The 17,489-nt window shown below is 39.1% G+C and overlaps 1 protein-coding gene across 22 annotated transcripts in view; it reads left to right on the forward strand.

Annotated features, from left to right (window-relative positions):
• The window catches only part of LOC106884027 (nischarin), a 71,549-nt gene that overhangs the window by 38,787 nt on the left and 15,273 nt on the right, over positions 1 to 17,489 (forward strand). Inside the window, exons 7-16 of one of the 22 annotated variants that reach the window (XM_089349906.1) lie at positions 851 to 946; positions 2,328 to 2,423; positions 3,843 to 3,968; positions 4,763 to 4,958; positions 6,079 to 6,137; positions 7,637 to 7,765; positions 8,022 to 8,138; positions 10,833 to 11,418; positions 11,473 to 12,005; positions 16,568 to 16,595. In XM_089349906.1, coding sequence (XP_089206032.1) covers positions 851 to 946; positions 2,328 to 2,423; positions 3,843 to 3,968; positions 4,763 to 4,958; positions 6,079 to 6,137; positions 7,637 to 7,765; positions 8,022 to 8,138; positions 10,833 to 11,418; positions 11,473 to 12,005; positions 16,568 to 16,595 — 1,966 coding nt within the window. Of the gene's footprint in view, positions 1 to 850; positions 947 to 2,327; positions 2,424 to 3,842; positions 3,969 to 4,762; positions 4,959 to 6,078; positions 6,138 to 7,636; positions 7,766 to 8,021; positions 8,139 to 10,832; positions 12,006 to 16,567; positions 16,596 to 17,489 lie in introns of all 22 variants that reach the window. The other 21 variants (XM_089349911.1, XM_089349905.1, XM_089349914.1 and 18 more) reach the window with 21 other exon arrangements.

A 17,489-nucleotide genomic window follows, 5' to 3' on the forward strand; every position in this document is an offset into this window, starting at 1 on the left:
ATTTTTACACCTGGAACTCAGTCAATTTCTAAAACTTGACCAGTAGCACTAATTACAGAGTGGGAGCAGCACCTAGTTGTCAGTTTCATGCATTCAGCTAAAAATAAGCTGCCTTACATTTAAACACAATACAATAGTCAGTGCAAGTTTTGAACTTATGACCATCTGGTCAGTCACCCAGCTCATAATTGTATGGGCTTTTTTTTGCATGTGTGTTTAAAGAACCTCTTCTTAATTTATATTTCGGAATTATATTGATTTTTGTTTTAGTGTGAGGACAGAGAAGCATTGTGACTGTCCTGGCAAAATATTTAATTTTATTGGGCTTCTTATTTCTCCAAAAAGCCACAGCACCTTGCAAAGCTCACCACTTCATTTTCTTCTTAGTGGTTGATCAATTGAAGTCACAGTTTAATATCAATTATCTATGAGACCTAAAGGTCAAGAGTGTTGTTACCTCCTCCAATTAATATTAACCTTCATAAATAAAATTATGATGATAAATAATGACGAATCTGTTTGTTGAGGTAATTTGCTTATCTCATCAGGAATTTGTTTGGTTAATTAGCTGTTTCAATAAATCCTTTGATAATTTCTTATCTAAAAACACTGGAATTGACCTTAATATCATTGAGTTCGTTATCTAGAGTTTTATGATCAGTATTTTCAATCATGGAACAATGTCTTTTCTTTTTCTTTTGAAGCATTTTTTAATTTTTAATTATTAGGAATTTGTCTCAGTTACAAATTAATGTATTTGTTAGATCTTGTTTCATAAAATTTTATTTTGCAGTCCGTATGAATGAGTAATAAAATATATTTCTTCATATCTTTTATTTTGCTGCATTAGATCTGTGGTAGCCGTGATCCAGTTGGCAGCAGTAATATTGATATGAATGAGTTGCGTTTTGATTTGACTCTATTCAAATCTTTACAAACTTTGGAGGTAAGTTTACTATAAGAAAATCTATTCATTATTTAGACTGTATGTAAGTCTGTTCTGGGTTTCATTTTAGTGTTTTTAAATAATAGAGACAGATCAAAATTATCTGTAGATATTCTAGTTTGGGCCATGTCTAACTTTATGAATTTTAGGTTTAATGTGTTTTATTCTTTGCTCAATTTTAAACTGCATTTCTTATTTCTTTATTGCCCACAAGGGGCTAAACATAGGAGGTACAAACAAGGACAGACAAAGGGATTAAGTCAATTAGATCGACCTCAGTGCATAACTGGTACTTTATTTATCGACCCCGAACGGATGAAATGCAAAGTCGACCTCAGTGGAATTTGAACTCAGAACATAATGGCAGACGAAATACCGCTAAGCATTTCGCCCGGTGTGCTAATGTTTCTGCCAACTCGCCGCCTTACAAGTCATAATTATTCCTTTCTACTCTAGGCACAAGGACCAAAATTTTGGGGGAGAGGCCCAGTTGATTAGATCGACCCCAGTACGCAACTGGTACTTAATTTATCGACCCCGAAAGGATAAAAGGCAAAATTGACCTTGGCGGAATTAGAACTCAGAACGTAACGACAGACGAAATACCGCCAAGCATTTCGCCCGGTGTGCTAACCACTCTGCCGGCTCGCTGCTTTTAAACTGTATTTCTGCTTGCATCAGCTCTTTGCTGATGAGTCTAGAAAATAGACTTTACATGGTTGCTCGACTTGGTGGAAATACTACCCAAATCTCTCTCAAATTAAATCTTATCTTAAAGAAAAAAAAAAAAACAAACAAACATTTTGGACAACTTAGTTCTAAGCTAACAATTCCTGGCTAAAAATAATAGGATTGGTCATGGTGGGAACACCTTTGGTAATAGATGTACTGGTATAGGGCTAACCTGAGGTTAAACATTTCTTCACCAGCCACAAAGCCAGACTTTTCTAAAGTCTGACCCAATGTTATGACCTTGAAATAGAAATATTCTACAAGCATGGCTGTGTGGTTAGGAAGGTTGCTTTGCAATCACATGGTTTCAGGTTCAGTCCCACTGCACCACACCATGGTCAATGCTTTGTGAGTAAAGTTGGTAGACAAAAACTGTGTGGAAGTTCTTTGTCTATAAATATCTGTGTTTGTTTCCATCCACTGCTTGACGGTCTGTTTTGGTTTGTTTACATTTTTGTAACTTAACAGTTCAACAAAAGAAACTGATAGAGTAAGTACCAGACTGGAGCAGTTTGCTTGACCAAAACCCTTCAAAGCAAGCCCTGGCATAATTGCAGTCCAATGACTGAAACAAGTAAAACATAAAGAGTGTCTCTCTAATTCAGTTTCATATTTGTTACATGACTGTAACTATTTTGTAATTTTTCAGATTTTAAATTGCAACTCGCTGCTCATCACTGGATTTGAAACAATTAAACAGACCTTACAAAGAATTGAAGCCCACCATTCCATGAAAGAAATTAAGGTAAAAAATTTTTCACATTCAACCTGTTACCTCATGGCTAGATTACAATGCACAAGTCTCTTTTACAGTTACTCTACCGCTTGCCAAGTTTACATTACTTATTGATGTTTTTGCTAATACTATTTACTGTTGCCATTAGCTAAGATCACTCGCACTCATGTTCCAGCTAAGATCGCTCACACTCATGTTCCAGCTAAGATCGCTCACACTCATGTTCCAGCTAAGATCGCTCACACTCATGTTCCAGCTAAGATCGCTCACACTCATGTTCCAGCTAAGATCACTCACACTCATGTTCCAGCTAAGATCACTCGCACTCATGTTCCAGCTAAGATCACCCACACTCATGTTCCAGCTAAGCTCAACCACACTCATGCTCCAGCTAAGATCACTCACTCTCTTGCTCCAGCCAACACCACACATTTTAGTTAACACTATACACTCTTCCCCTTGCTAACACAACCTATTGTTGGTGTGGCTGATACTGTTTACTGTATGGTTAAGAAGCTTGCTTCCCAATCATGTAGTTTTGGATTCAGTCCCACTGCATGGCACCTTTGGCAAGTATTTTTGACTATAGCCTCAGGCTGACCAAAGCCTTGTGAGTGGATTTGGTAGACAAAGTTCTTTTTATTTCTCATCCTTTTTCAGTATTGTTCTTTTCCCTGTGCTTTTTCACTGTTAACTAAGACACCCTCCTTAGCTCTTCCCCAAATGACTATCCTAAACTGAAACATCACATTAAATCTCACTGTGTTGATAAGATTATTATTTATGTAACATGCTAATCATATGCAAATCAGTTCTTGCAGCTGTTTTCTATTGGCCAGTAAAGATAAAACGTTTGTTTCCAACCACATGGTTCCAGGTTTAGTCCCACTGTGTGGCACCTTGGGCAAGTGTCTTCTGGGGCTGACCAAAGCTTTGTGAATGGAGTTCATAGATGGTAGCCGAAAGATTCTTGTGCTTGTGTTTGCTTCACCACCACTGATTGACAACCGGTGTTTGTGTGTTTACTTCCCTGTAACTTAATAGTTCGGCAAAAAAAGACTGATAGAATAAGTACCAGATTTTAAAAATAAATATAATTACCGGGGTCGATTTGTCTAACTAAAATTCTTCAAGGGGGTGGTGCCCCAGCATGGCCACAACGTAACGACTGAAACAAATAAAAGATTAAAGATATGAAATGTAGAAGATTCTGGAAAGTACTCCCCACCATTAAAAACAAGTTAACTCTGTTCCCATGTCTCCAGTGCACATGCAAAGGGCTGAGTATACACAGTCCTCACTCAGTAAGGGTCAACAATAAGAAAACCTTCACGTCCATCTGCCTCCTTTCGTACACATTTCTTCCATTCTATAATACGTTCACCCTCTTTTTATCCACTTCTGTCTTTGGTTGTTGTCTTTTCACAGGATTTACTATTACAAGAATACTCCCACTGGCGAGATGAAGATGGCACCTTAATTGTAGAATTTTGGAATCATATAATAGAAGCAGATTTTAGTCACAATTCAATAAAATGTATAGATGAGAGTGTAGTAAGTAAAGTTTATTATGTTTGATCGATGTATCTGTGTTCATTTATGGATTGATTGATTGATTGATTGGTGTGTCTACATATCTCCTTATTAATTACTTTGTTGTTGGCACTCCGTCGCTTACGACGTCGAGGGTTCCTGTTGATCTGATCAACGGAACAGCCTGCTCGTGAAATTAACGTACAAGTGGCTGAGCACTCCACAGATACGTGTACCCTTAACGTAGTTCTTGGGGATATTCAGCGTGACACAGAGTGTGTGACAAAGCTGGCCCTTTGAATTGCAAGCACAACAGAAACAAGAAGAAAGAGTGAGAGAAAGTTGTGGTGAAAGAGTACAGCAGGGTTCGCCACCATCCCCTGCCGGAGCCTCATGGAGCTTTAGGTGTTTTCACTCAATAAACACTCATAACGTCCGGTCTGGGAATCAAAACTGCGATCCTACGACCGTGAGTCCACTGCCCTAACCACTGGGCCATTGCACCTCCACTTATTAATCAATCAATCACCTTAATCTGTTTAGTTATGTCTTTAACAGTCCTGCTAACTGTCTTTCTGTTTGGCTGGCTTGCAGTCTCTACAGTTAGCTGCTTGACTGTCTGTTTTTCTCTTTATCTTCCTCTCTGTCTGTTGACCTGCCTGTCTGTATGTCTTTTTCTCTATCTTTCCCACCCTATCTGTCTATATCTATCTCTTTGTCGATCTGACTATCTTTCTGACCGACTGTCTGTGTATCTGACTCTCTTTCTCCCTATTGTTCCTTGTTTGCCCATTCTCTGTGTTCTTTACCCACAGCAATTACTTCCACAAGTTGAACACTTGGACCTAAGTCACAACTTCATTGATACAATCCAGAACTTGCAGTGGTTAAGTCAATTAACTAGTTTAAATCTATCACACAACAACATTGATCACCTTGATTCTCTCCATACAAAACTCGGTAATCTGAAGACACTCAACCTGGCAGGAAACAGAATTAAACACCTGCAATGTAAGTTTCATTTTAAATATCAGTTAATTGCGAATGTTTTAAATATTTGTTAGTTTTTACAATTGTTTAATAGACATACATAGGTACAGGCATGGCTTTGTAGGTAGGAAATTTGCCTCCCAAACACTTGACAACTTGTGTTGGTTTGTTTATGTCCCCACATCTTATTGGTTCAGCAAAGAGAGACTGAGAATAAGTGCTGGGGTTGATTTCATTGACTAAGTCCTTCGAAGTTGCACCCTAACATGACACAGTCCAATTAATGACTGAAATTAGTGAAAGAATAAATATATACTTGCATGGTTGTGTGGTTAAGAACCTTGCCTTTGAACTATGTGGTTTCAGGTTCAGTCCCACTGCGTGGGGCACTTTGGGCAAGTGTCTTTTTACCATAGCTTTGAGCCAACCAAAGCCTTGTGAGTAGATTTGGCAGATGGAAACTGAAAGAAGCCCGTCGTATATATGTATATATATGTTTGTGTGTATGTGTGTGTTGGTGTACCCTTGACTTGACATCATGTAGCGCTTGCAAAGAAGCAGCATTGTCACATGAGTGTTGTTGTTCATTTCCAATCTGTCATGGAAAATATGTGGCCATGGGGAAATTACCATGCTTGGAAACAGGTGCAGATTGGTGACAGGAAGGGCACCTGGACAAAGAAAATCTGCCTCAACAAATTCTGTGCGACCCATGCAAGCATGGAAAAGTGAACATTAAATGAAGAGGATGATGATGAAACTCTATAATTAAAAGAAAAAAAAAATTACTGAATAGTCATGAATCATGGGTCTGCTGGATCAATGTTACATAAAGCAGAGTTTCACAACAGCCTCTAAAATTTTCTATATTATATTGTTTAACCCATTTGCGTTTAAACTGGGCCATACCCAGCCTCTCACACCTATCCTACAATTGTCATTCCAAAAATAACCAATCACACCATTAAAATTTCCAAGCTGTGAGATAATGTATAATTCATTCAAAACAATGTGAATAGATAAGCATTTTACATTTGATAGAGTAATCTGAATGCTAAAGAGTTAATACTGACAGCTATTGCAGTGTCATTTTCACAAAACAATCTCTTACATATCTTATTTCTCTTGATTTTCTTTAAAGGTTTATCAAAGTTATTTTCACTTGTTAATTTGGATATCAGCAACAATGATATTTCAGACGTAAGTACAATCATTTATCTTGTGTTATTCTTTGTTTTTTTTAACTTCCTCAGTCTATTTTCTTTTCCCCTTTTGTTGTTGTTGTTGTAGTGGTTAGAGTGTGGTGCTTGTAACTGATTGAATTTATTCCCAGTGTATTACTGGTTGGTTTTGAACATTAATTAACAGTTTAAACAAAGTATTTTCTATAAGGCGTAGGAGTGGCTGTGTGGTAAGTAGCTTGCTTCTCAATCACATGGTTCTGGGTTCAGTCTCACTGTGTGACATCTTGGGCAAGTGTCCTTCACTATAGCCTCGGGCCGACCAAAGCCTTGTGAGTGGATTTGGTAGACGGAAACTGAAAGAAGCCTGTCGTATATATGTATGTATGTATATATATATATATATATATATATATATGTATGTGTTTGTCCCCCAACATCGCTTGACAACCGATGCTGGTGTGTTTACGTCCCTGTAACTTAGCGGTTCGGCACAAAGAAACACCGATAGAATAAGTACTAGGCTTACAAAGAATAAGTCCCGGGGTCGATCTGCTCGACTAAAGGCGGTGCGCCAGCATGACCACAGTCAAAAGACTGAAACAAGTAAAAGAGTAAGAATTGAGTGATAAAATTCAAGATAATGTAAATCATTTTCACAGTGGAACTCGAATGGTTTCAAATTTTGGTACAAGGCCAGCAATTTCAGGAAACCGAGTAAGTTAATTACACTGAGCCCCTGTACTCAACTGGTGCCCTGAAAGGATGAAAGACAAAGTCAACCTCTGCAGATTTTGAACTCAGAACGTATGGGTGAAATGGTGCTTAGAATTTTGCCTCATGTGCTAACAATTCTACCAGCTCAATGCCTTAGATAAAGCTACAAATAAGAGCATGTGAAATATTGGGTTAAAAAACCTCTTCAATAGAAAAAATGTTCAAGGCTGCCCATGGGACTGAAACCCATGTCTACTGTGGACATGACAGATGTGCTACCATTGGACCAAAACAACTCTTTGAATTTTTCTTTATCTGTTTTAGAAGCTTTGTTCATACCAGCAAGAATTGTACATTGTTTACATTATAAGATTATTTTACTTTTCGTAAAGAGGTATGTAGAACTGAATAGTGGAACTGAAGTAGATAATGCTGTCAAATAATAGCATATAGAATGTTTGCCAAAGGTTGGCTCACCTAGCCCATTCCTTTACCAAAGCATTGATAAGGCAGTAAGGGTTTGTGCTTGGAGTTTTTTTTCCATAATATGCTAATTAACCCACATCCAGGACCCTGACAGATGCTACTACTCTGAGTCAGAGGTTATCTGGGAGCAATGGTGGCTAAGAGGTGGTTTTTACACTTCTCAAATTCTTGGAACTCCCAAACTTGGGCCCAACCATCAGATGCAGTTTAAGTCAAGCCCAGGATACCATCACAATACTATGTCGTTGTTGCTATACCGTGCTGTGATATTAATACCATACCATTCTATATATAACATCTTCTGTATTTTGTCAGATCAATGAAGTGAAGCATGTCAGTGGCTTACCTTGTATGGAGAAGTTGTCAATGGTTGCCAATTCTGTTACCATTGTACTTGACTACAGGACTAAAGTACTTGCCATGTTTTTAGAGCGAGCTAATGAAGTAAGTGAAAACATTGGATGCTTTATTTTCCTCATCCTTCAGTCTAAGCTGTATGTCTGTCTGTCTATCTAGCCACTTAACTATTTACCTGTCTTTCTACCTGTGTACTTATCTACTTACCTGTCTATCATTCTCTTTGTCACCCCCTTCACTCTTCTCTCTTTATTCTTCTTTATTTATCCAATCTGGGTGAATTTTGTTTCTCTGTCAGTCTTTATATCTATATATGTGTATTTATATGTGTTTTTCTTTTCAGATATGTCTTGACCATATGAAAGCTTCTCAAAAAGAATTAGATACCGTAGCCGTTGTGTTAGCTATACAGAAATCGAAGGAGAACAAAGAGAAACTTCGCAAGTTGATGCCAAATAAAGTAAGAACTTGAAAAATAGAAATGTAATGACGAGTAGGATTTGATATTTAAGATAATAGGATACTTCTTGTTGTATAACCCTGGTCAACTTCATTTGAGCAGAGCTACGACACAGAAGTAGTGAACTGTCTGAATCATTTCGGTGACATTTCTCGTTGTGGTCATTTCATGGTTCTCTTATGCTTTCTTAGACAGTTTAAACATGTGATCCCATTTGAAACTTGCCTGTGAATTTGGCTATTCTATATAGACATTTTTGGCTATCATTTCCCCCCCTTTTTTTTGTCTTGAACAAGCCTGTATGCTGTTTTTTCGGTGTAGGTACAGCTGTATGGTTATAGGTTCCGTCCCACTATTTGTCATCTTGGTCCCAGGCTGATCAAGGCCTTGTGAGGCCTGTTGCACATCCTTGTCTTTACATTGTGTGATAATTATTAAATGAGTTTTACTGTCTGGCGATGGAGAAATATTGCCTTGTTTGGAAACAGCTCAGGGTTGGTGACAGGATGGGCATCCAGCCGTAGAAAATGTCTGCCTCACCCATGCAAACTTGAAAAAGAGGACATTAAAATGACGAGGATTTCTTATTATCTTTGCTTCTATGTTTTGTTGGATGTGCCCTCTATTCAAATGTGAAGTTTTCTGGTATAGTCTTGGAAATTTAGAACATAACAGAGTTAGGTACCTTGCTCAGGAGTATAACGCCATATAAGCAGTGAGACTTCATCTTATGTTCATGTGGTCAGCAGTTTAGAGCCTTAAGCTCTCAACCATTCTACTTTTTTTTATTCTTTATCATAAAGAATCTTTCACCAAGTTGAATAAAATTTCACAATAGAAATTCTTCAGCAATAAACAATTTTTGTATATTTTTCTATTGTAAATTTTTCTATATCAAGGCTAACAGACCAGAAAGTCATAAATTCACACCTGTCTGCTGACATTGTTTTGTGGTTCCTGAACTAGATATATTACTCAGTGTTGCTACTTGAATATAGCTGCATCATCAGCACCATTTTTAGTTGCAAGTGATAGATATCTAACTATATAAGACATAAGCTCTTGCTCATGATGTATAAGAGAGAAGCTTTGCTCAAAACATCAGTGTTTTTATCTCCTCACAGTTTACAGACTTCGACCAATCTATCAACTTCACTAAATGATGTTTGTTGATGTAGATCACCACTGGTGTTTAGTTCTCAATATCTATCTTCTGTAAGACAATGAGCCGACAGAATCATTAGCAGGCCAGGCAAAATGCTTAGCAGCATTTCATCTGTCCCTGTGTCCTGAGTTCAAATTCTGCTGAGGTTGACTTTGCCTTTCGTCCTCTTGGGGGTCGATTAAATAAGTACCAGTTGAGTACTGGGGTTAATGTAATCGACTTATCCCCTCCCCCAAAATTGCTGGCTTGCTGCCAAAATTTGAAACCTGACGTTAGGAAGGGCATCCACAGCCAGATCAAACTGGAGCCTGGTGCAGCCATCTGGTTCACCAGTACTCAGTCAAATCGTCCAACCCATGCTAGCATGGAAAGCGGACGTTAAACGATGATGAGGATTATGTATATTCTTTATCCTCCTACTTATTTCACTTGTTTAAGTGTGGCCATGCTGGAGCATCACCTCAAAGGGTTTTGTCAACCTAAGTTCTTTTACGTCTGGTACTTATTTTAACATTATATATTTATCACACCACCGTTAAACAAGACTTAAGCACTGTTTCTTTTTAATCAGTGTCAAATATATAAATTGACATAGACAAACACACACATGCAAACATGCATGACAAGCCTCCACTTAGTTTGTGTCACCATTGGTCACCTTGAGTTTATAGTTACAGCAGAAGATGCCACCAAAATGCTTCACGGTGGGGCTGAACCAGAAACCACATGGTTGAAAATCCTCCCACAATCATCATCATCATTTAATGTCCGCCTTCCATGCTAGCATGGTTTGGACGATTTGACTGAGGACTGGTGGACCAGGAGGCGACACCAGGCTCCAATGTGATTTGGCAGAATTTCTACAGCTGGATGCCCTTCCTAACGCCAACCACTCTGAGAGTGTAGTGGGTGCTTTTACGTGCCACCCGCACGAGGCCAGTCAGGCGGTACTGGCAACGGCCACGCTCAAATGGTGTATTTTATGTGCCACCCGCACAAGAGCCAGTCCAGGGGCACTGGCAACAATCTCGCTTCGAATACATGCTTGCAATGAATTCATACAAAGCAACTAAAAGTATTACAAATATATATTTATATATCACATTGAAGAGACATGGTTTAGTGGCTGGAGTATTTGGCCTCTCAATCATAAGGTCGTAAGTTTGATTCCTGGGGTGGGGTGGGGAAGGGGGGCATTGTCTTTGAGCAAGACAATTTATTTTATGATGTTCCAGTCCACTCAGCTGGCAAAAATGAGCTTCACCTGTAATTCAAATGGCTAGTCCTGTCACATTCTGTGTTCTGAATCTCCCTGAGAACTGTTAAAAGTCTGTGCGTCCGTGGAGTACTCAGCCACTTGCACATTAATTCCATGAGCAGCTGTTCTGTTGATCAGATCAACTGCAACCCTCTTCATCCTAACCATCAGGGTACAAATTACATATTTATTATTTTGCTGAAGATTCTGTTATTATTTCATTATTTTCGACATGGTTTGAAATGAGTTTTTTTGCAATATCTTCCTGCAGAACTTTTCCGACGTGGATTCTCTGAGCAGAGATTCCAGCCCTCGGTCAACTCTCCCCGTTATGTCATCAACACCACCCCTCTCTTCGAAATTGCTTCCTACAACTGCACCTCCCACTTTCACCTCTGCAGCAGTGACAGCAGCAGCATCTGCTAACGCTCCGAGATTGGTAACCACGGTGACAGCAGCAGCAGCAGCAGCAACAACAACAACAGCAGCAACAACAGATGAAGCACCGGTGTCAGCCAATGCTGACACAACCACCAATTCAATAGAAACAACACCACCACCACCATCTGACACAGAAACTACAACAGTAAGAAGAACCATTTTAGAAGTAGCATCAGATTCTACATCAACTAGTTTAACCTCCTCTTCTACTCCTACAACCATTACTACTACTACTTCTACTGCAACAACTACTATAACAACTATTACTACTACTACTACTACTACAGCATTAATAGCAGTAACAACAGCTGGTACCTCTTCAGCAGCTGATACTTCTTCAACAGCCTGTACCTCTTCAACAGCCTGTACCTCTTCAACAGCCTGTACCTCTTCAACAGCCTGTACCTCTTCAACAGGTGGTACCTCTTCAACAGGTGGTACCTCTTCAACAGGTGGTACCTCTTCAACAGGTGGTACCTCTTCAACAGGTGGTACCTCTTCAACAGGTGGTACCTCTTCAACAGGTGGTACCTCTTCAACAGGTGGTACCTCTTCAACAGGTGGTACCTCTTCAACAGGTGGTACCTCTTCAACAGGTGGTACCTCTTCAACAGGTGGTACCTCTTCAACAGGTGGTACCTCTTCAACAGGTGGTACCTCTTCAACAGGTGGTACCTCTTCAACAGCTTGTACCTCTTCAACAGCTTGTACCTCTTCAACAGCTTGTACCTCTTCAACAGCCTGTACCTCTTCAACAGCCGGTACCTCTTCAACAGCCGGTACCTCTTCAACAGCCGGTACCTCTTCAACAGCCGGTACCTCTTCAACAGCTTGTTCTTCTACCCTCAACTCTTGTGCCACTACTAACATCATTTCCGATGCTAACATTAGTAGTTCAACTACAATCATTGACTCTGGTCTCCCTACGGACACTCTAACAGGATCTAACACTCTTAACACATCGGGGTCGGATCTCTCAGATTCTCCTCTGCCAGGTAATCAAGTATGTATCGATTGCTTAACGCTAGTCCAACCATTATCAAAACTCCCTTCTCATCTTGCCTCACCCTTTCTTCTGGCCTTCCTGGTCTTCCTCATACATCCTTGCTGTCTACTGTCCCCTACTTTTGAACTGCTTATACTTAATGTCTCCCTCTCCGTCTGTTGCCTGCAAAAATTGCTTGCCTATCTCCCGTCCTGCCCATTGCCTGTCTGTTTGTCTCTGTTTGTCTGTCTGTTCGTCTCTGTTTGTCTGTCTCCTTTCCATTGCTTCTCTCTCCATGTCCACCACCACTCTTTCCTTTTCACTGCCTTGCTTTCTCTTCTCTTCCCACTGCCCCTGACCATGGTTCTCTTCTCCGCCCTCTCTCTCTCTCTCTCTCTCTTTCTCTCTCTCTCTCTACTGCCAGTCTCTCTCTTTTATACTCTCTGATCCTCGACCTGAAGCATCTTGTAGCTTCTCTTCCCTATTGCTTCTGAAATATAAATGGCTCCATGGTTAAGAAGTTTGTTTCCCAATCAGATGGTTTTGGATTCAGTTCCTCTTTGTGGCATTTTGTGCAAGTGTTTTCTTTTACAACCCCTGGCTGACCATAACTTTGTGAGTGCTTTGGTAGAGGGAAAACCAAAAGAAGCTTTTATATATATAAGTAGAGAGTAATGTAAAAACATTACAAATGATTTATAAAAATAATTAAGATTATTTATGAATATATCAATGGCCAAACATGCTATCATAAAATATGAAAAAGAAAAATGTTTATAATTATGAACAAGTCACAATCATATATATATATATGTATGTAAATATATAAAATCCTCTTGAGTTTGGTTAAATCCAATACCCTCCTCAACCCTATATATATATATATATATATATATATATATAAACTAATTATTTGGATCTTGGGTATATGGTTAGTAGTATATCAATTAAAGCACTTTTACTCTTTCGGCTATCTGATGTCATCTATAGTTTTGATATAAGTGTCACTGGATCTACCTCAGGAATTCTGCAGTGTTCGTTGAGTTTAGATTCAGTATATGGTGCTAAGGTATTGTAAATTTAAAACAGAACATAAATGAATTATTAACCCCTTTGTGACTTTTTTGGGCCATCCTGTCTATGGGTGTGTTGTTTGTTTCCCTTTATCTTGACATGATGTGATATTTGTAAATAAGTGTCACTGTCATACAAGCAGTGTCATTCAGTTCCAGTCTTCCATGAAAGTGTGTTCAGCTATGGGGGGGGGGGGGGGGGGGGGGGGGGTTATTACCCGATTTCGAAACAGGTGAGGGTTGACAATGGGAAAGAGGCATCTGACCATAGAAAATCTGCCTCAATGAATACTGTCAGCCTCATGCAAGCATGGAGAAGTAGACATTGGAAATAATTATGATGATGTATGTGTGTGTGTGTGTGTGTGTGTATATATATATATATATATATATATATATATTCATTCATTCCTTTCTGTGGAAGAGCATAGGCTCGAAACGTTAAAGACTTTTTCAATTCCCAAGCGTTATACGAATACATCTGTTTGCTTTCTACACCACCTGTCTTCGTCTTTTGTTGTTTTGTGAATTCTCCCTATATATATATATATATATATATACACATACACACGCATGCACACATGCATGGACACACACACACACACACCCTGCAGCATGACTACCCCTAACCTCTGAATGCAATCTTCAGTTCCCTGCACGTGGTGCAACCTCTGTATTGTGTTGCTGTTGCATGACCATGACCCTCACTTATGAATGTTGTCTTCGGTCTTCTATAGCTACTATTGTACTGCTGAAACATGGCTGTTATTGCTGTTGTCACTCTAGTAACTGTGCCTGACTTCAAATTTACTTTACAGTCTTCTACGACAACTCATTTGTAAGTTGGCCTTGTCATCTCAGTTTATTTATTTTACTATACTACTACTTCTACTAGTGCTACTACAACATCAGTACAGTATGGCCACTATTATTATCACCATCTACACTATTATTACTGCTACTACATTATCGTGTATGCTTTCAAACTAAAGACATCTGAAAATTTGTCGATTATACTTAACTCTGTTTTGGATAAATAGGGAGCTCCTTTAATCCCTATCACATTCATTCTCGCCGTTAGGTACACTTAGGCACATTCACACACACACACACACACATATACTTGCGTTCACACAAACGTATGCACTCATTCCCACACATGTAAACACACACACACACACACATTCCCACACATATAAACACACCTGCATTGCCATGCATGTACGCATGCATATATTCACTTGTATATACACATGCTTACAATCTTATGTATGTTCACACACACACACACACACACATACACACCACACACACACACACACACACAAACACACACACACACACACACACACACACACAGTTAATTGTTTAACAAGATGGAGAGAAACTGTGTTCAGTTCTTTGCTATTCTCTCTCCCAGACTGTCAGACTGATGTGTCTAATGTTCAGTTTGGACAGCTGAAGGTTGACATCTGGTAGGAAAAATGTAGATAGGAAGTAATGAAGTTCCAGAGGGTTTTTGTTATAGGGAGAGGAAGTATTGGGAAAGTGCTTAATGCAGAGCTTGAGAGATGTGGTAGATGAACGTGTCTGTTGGGCCTGAATGAGATTACATAACTAACTAGTTAAGAAGAGTACTGTAGAATTATAGGCAGTGTATATGATAGGAAAGTAAGTCAGTTTGTCTGATGTATAAGCTAGATACTTTCAGAGGAACAAAGGATATTGTTGTAGATTAGGTAGTGTGTCTTTAAGTCAGAGGGTATGGAGGTAGCTAGTTTATAGGACTAGAGGCTGTTGTAGTAGCTATAGAATAAGTAGTGTGAATGAGGAAGCAGTGTGTCTGTAAGCCAGAGGTTGTAAAGTATTAGTAATTTATTGACAAATGCTCATGTAGCCTTCTTCTGGATGTTTCCTACAATGCTTGTATGGTGTCTAACAGTATTAACATCATGTATATATATTGCGAATATTATCTGAGTTTTATAGATGTTTAGTAACAAATCAGTGCTGAAGTATTTTCTGATTCTGAATAGAAAGCCTTGTCTTTGAGATGCAGAACACCAGCAAAGATCATCTCTTGTCTTAGAGATGCAGTTTTGTTATGTAAGTGGGATCACCATCAAAAGTCATCTCATGTATTTGAGATGCAGTTTTAATTGTTATGTAAGTTGAAATTAGCAGCAAAAATTATCAATCTAAATTTTCTCTTTAACTAATTACCACCACCACTACTACTATTAGTTGTACAATTAGTCTGTGATGATCTCCACTTTTGTATAAGTAAGACCCGGCAAGCCAAGTAAGATCGTTGCCAGTGCCCCTGGACTGGTTCTTGTGCGGGTGGCACATGAGATGCACCATTTTGAGCGTGGCCGTTGCCAGTACCGCCTGACTGGCTCCTGTAGGATTTTCGAGCGAGATCGTTGCCAGTGCCCCTGGACTGGCTTGTGCGGGTGGCACATAAAAGACACCATTTCGAGCGTGGCCGTTTTCGTGCGGGTGACACGTAAAAGCACCCACTACACTCTCTGAGTGGTTGGCGTTAGGAAGGGCATCCAGCTGTAGAAACTCTGCCAAATCAGACTGGAGCCTGGTGTTGCCATCCGGTTTCACCAGTCCTCAGTCAAATCGTCCAACCCATGCTAGCATGGAAAGCGGACGTTAAACGATGATGATGATGATGATGATGAAGTACAGTTTAATGTTTGGTTGATTAACATGTTTAGTAACTCTATAGTTGGCAAGGTCTAGAGTCAAAGTAACTCAGATGGTTTTGTGTGTTGTTCATAATAGGTTAGGTACAAGATTCAGACCATCATAAGCACTGTCTTTACAGCATTATATGCCCCTGGGTAAAGCAATGCACCAGGGTTTATAGATTTTATTAACTGGCAGCAATCTACCACAAATATAAATTAGTATAAGGCTATCTGGACATTTTCCCAATGTGCTTATACTTAGGACAACACTATTACACACACATACACATCATAACCATTGTCATGCATGCTATACCTACCTTCACACTACTACAGCCATTGTCATGCTACCACTATGACCATCACTACCACAGTAACCATCACTGTATACTTCAACCACCATCCTATCTCTACACCTATCTTGACAGTTATCACTTCAACCAGCATCACAGCTACTGTCACATCAACTCATACGTCAGCACATCGCCAGCACCCTGCCATCACTCTACCTCCACCGCCATATACTGTCATAACCACCATCATAGCCATCCTCACTATAAACCCTGTTGCTGTCTGTTCTACAGGTTAACACCCACCACACACCCATCTACTCTGAAAGTAGTGAGTACAGCTCAATCCAAAAGACTCGAAACCCATCTATTCTCTTCTTCTCTTCAATATATTTCCACTACTTCGTCTTTTGTTCAGTCAATTCTGTATTTACTTCTGTCCATTTTGTCCATCTCTTTAACACATTTAACACAAACAATCTTTTCTCATGTTTTATTTCTTGTATACATTTCAGCCAAGTGTCATGGCTTGCTGCCAATTAGGTGATGTTTCCATTTTAATAATTTCAACTGCTAAACATTTTTTTTTTTTAATCCTTAAAATCTAATTTAATGAGATATTGAGAATCTTTAGAGATAAGTCTAAATTTTCCCTTGAACTAATTATCACCTCTACTACTAGTAGTACCACTACTATTAATCTGTGATGACCTCCACTTATATTAGTACAGATTAATGTTTAGTTTATTAACCTCTTTAGTAACTCGAGAGCTGGCATGCCTTAGCTTTTCACTTCATTCTCACTCTGGCTGATCTTTGACAAGCTTTTATGAATAGCCTTTAGTTCTTGTTTCTCTAAACATTTCCTTAGATATCATTCTGATTTTCTGGCTGGAATTGTGATGATCTCAGCAAATGTTCAAGTCAATAATGTTGACTTCATTCTCAACATTAGTTGTTATTGTCGTTGGGAGGTTTAACAGCTATTTCTAGCATGTCTTGGCTCCATCAGCTTCAGTTTGGTGTGAAGTGTCATTTTCTTAATTTAGTTCTATGCCTGAAGATTTCTCCAGCTAATATTTAATTCATCAACTATAGCGAAGTAGTTAGATAATTTATCTATCTACTGCAGTTCTTGACTAGATTGCTTCATTGTGTCATGTTTATGAACTCTTGTTTGTGAGTTCAAATCCTGCTATGGCTGATTTTCACTTTTTATCTGTTTTGCATGAGAAAATAAAAACAGTACCAATGACATAACTAAATACACCTGATCCTCTCTTTCTTCTTTCTCTCTCTCTCTCTGTCTCCTCTCTCTCTCTGTTTCCTCTCTCTCTCTCTCTCCTTTTCCTTTTACTCTCTCCCTGTCTGGCATTGACTTTGTGCCTAGTCAGCAGAATTCAGTATTTACCACCTGAGACCTAAATAGCACCAACC

The sequence above is a fragment of the Octopus bimaculoides genome, chromosome 3 (genome assembly GCF_046866305.1).
Source record: "Octopus bimaculoides isolate indiv1 chromosome 3, ASM4686630v1, whole genome shotgun sequence".
Lineage (NCBI taxonomy): Eukaryota > Metazoa > Mollusca > Cephalopoda > Octopoda > Octopodidae > Octopus > Octopus bimaculoides.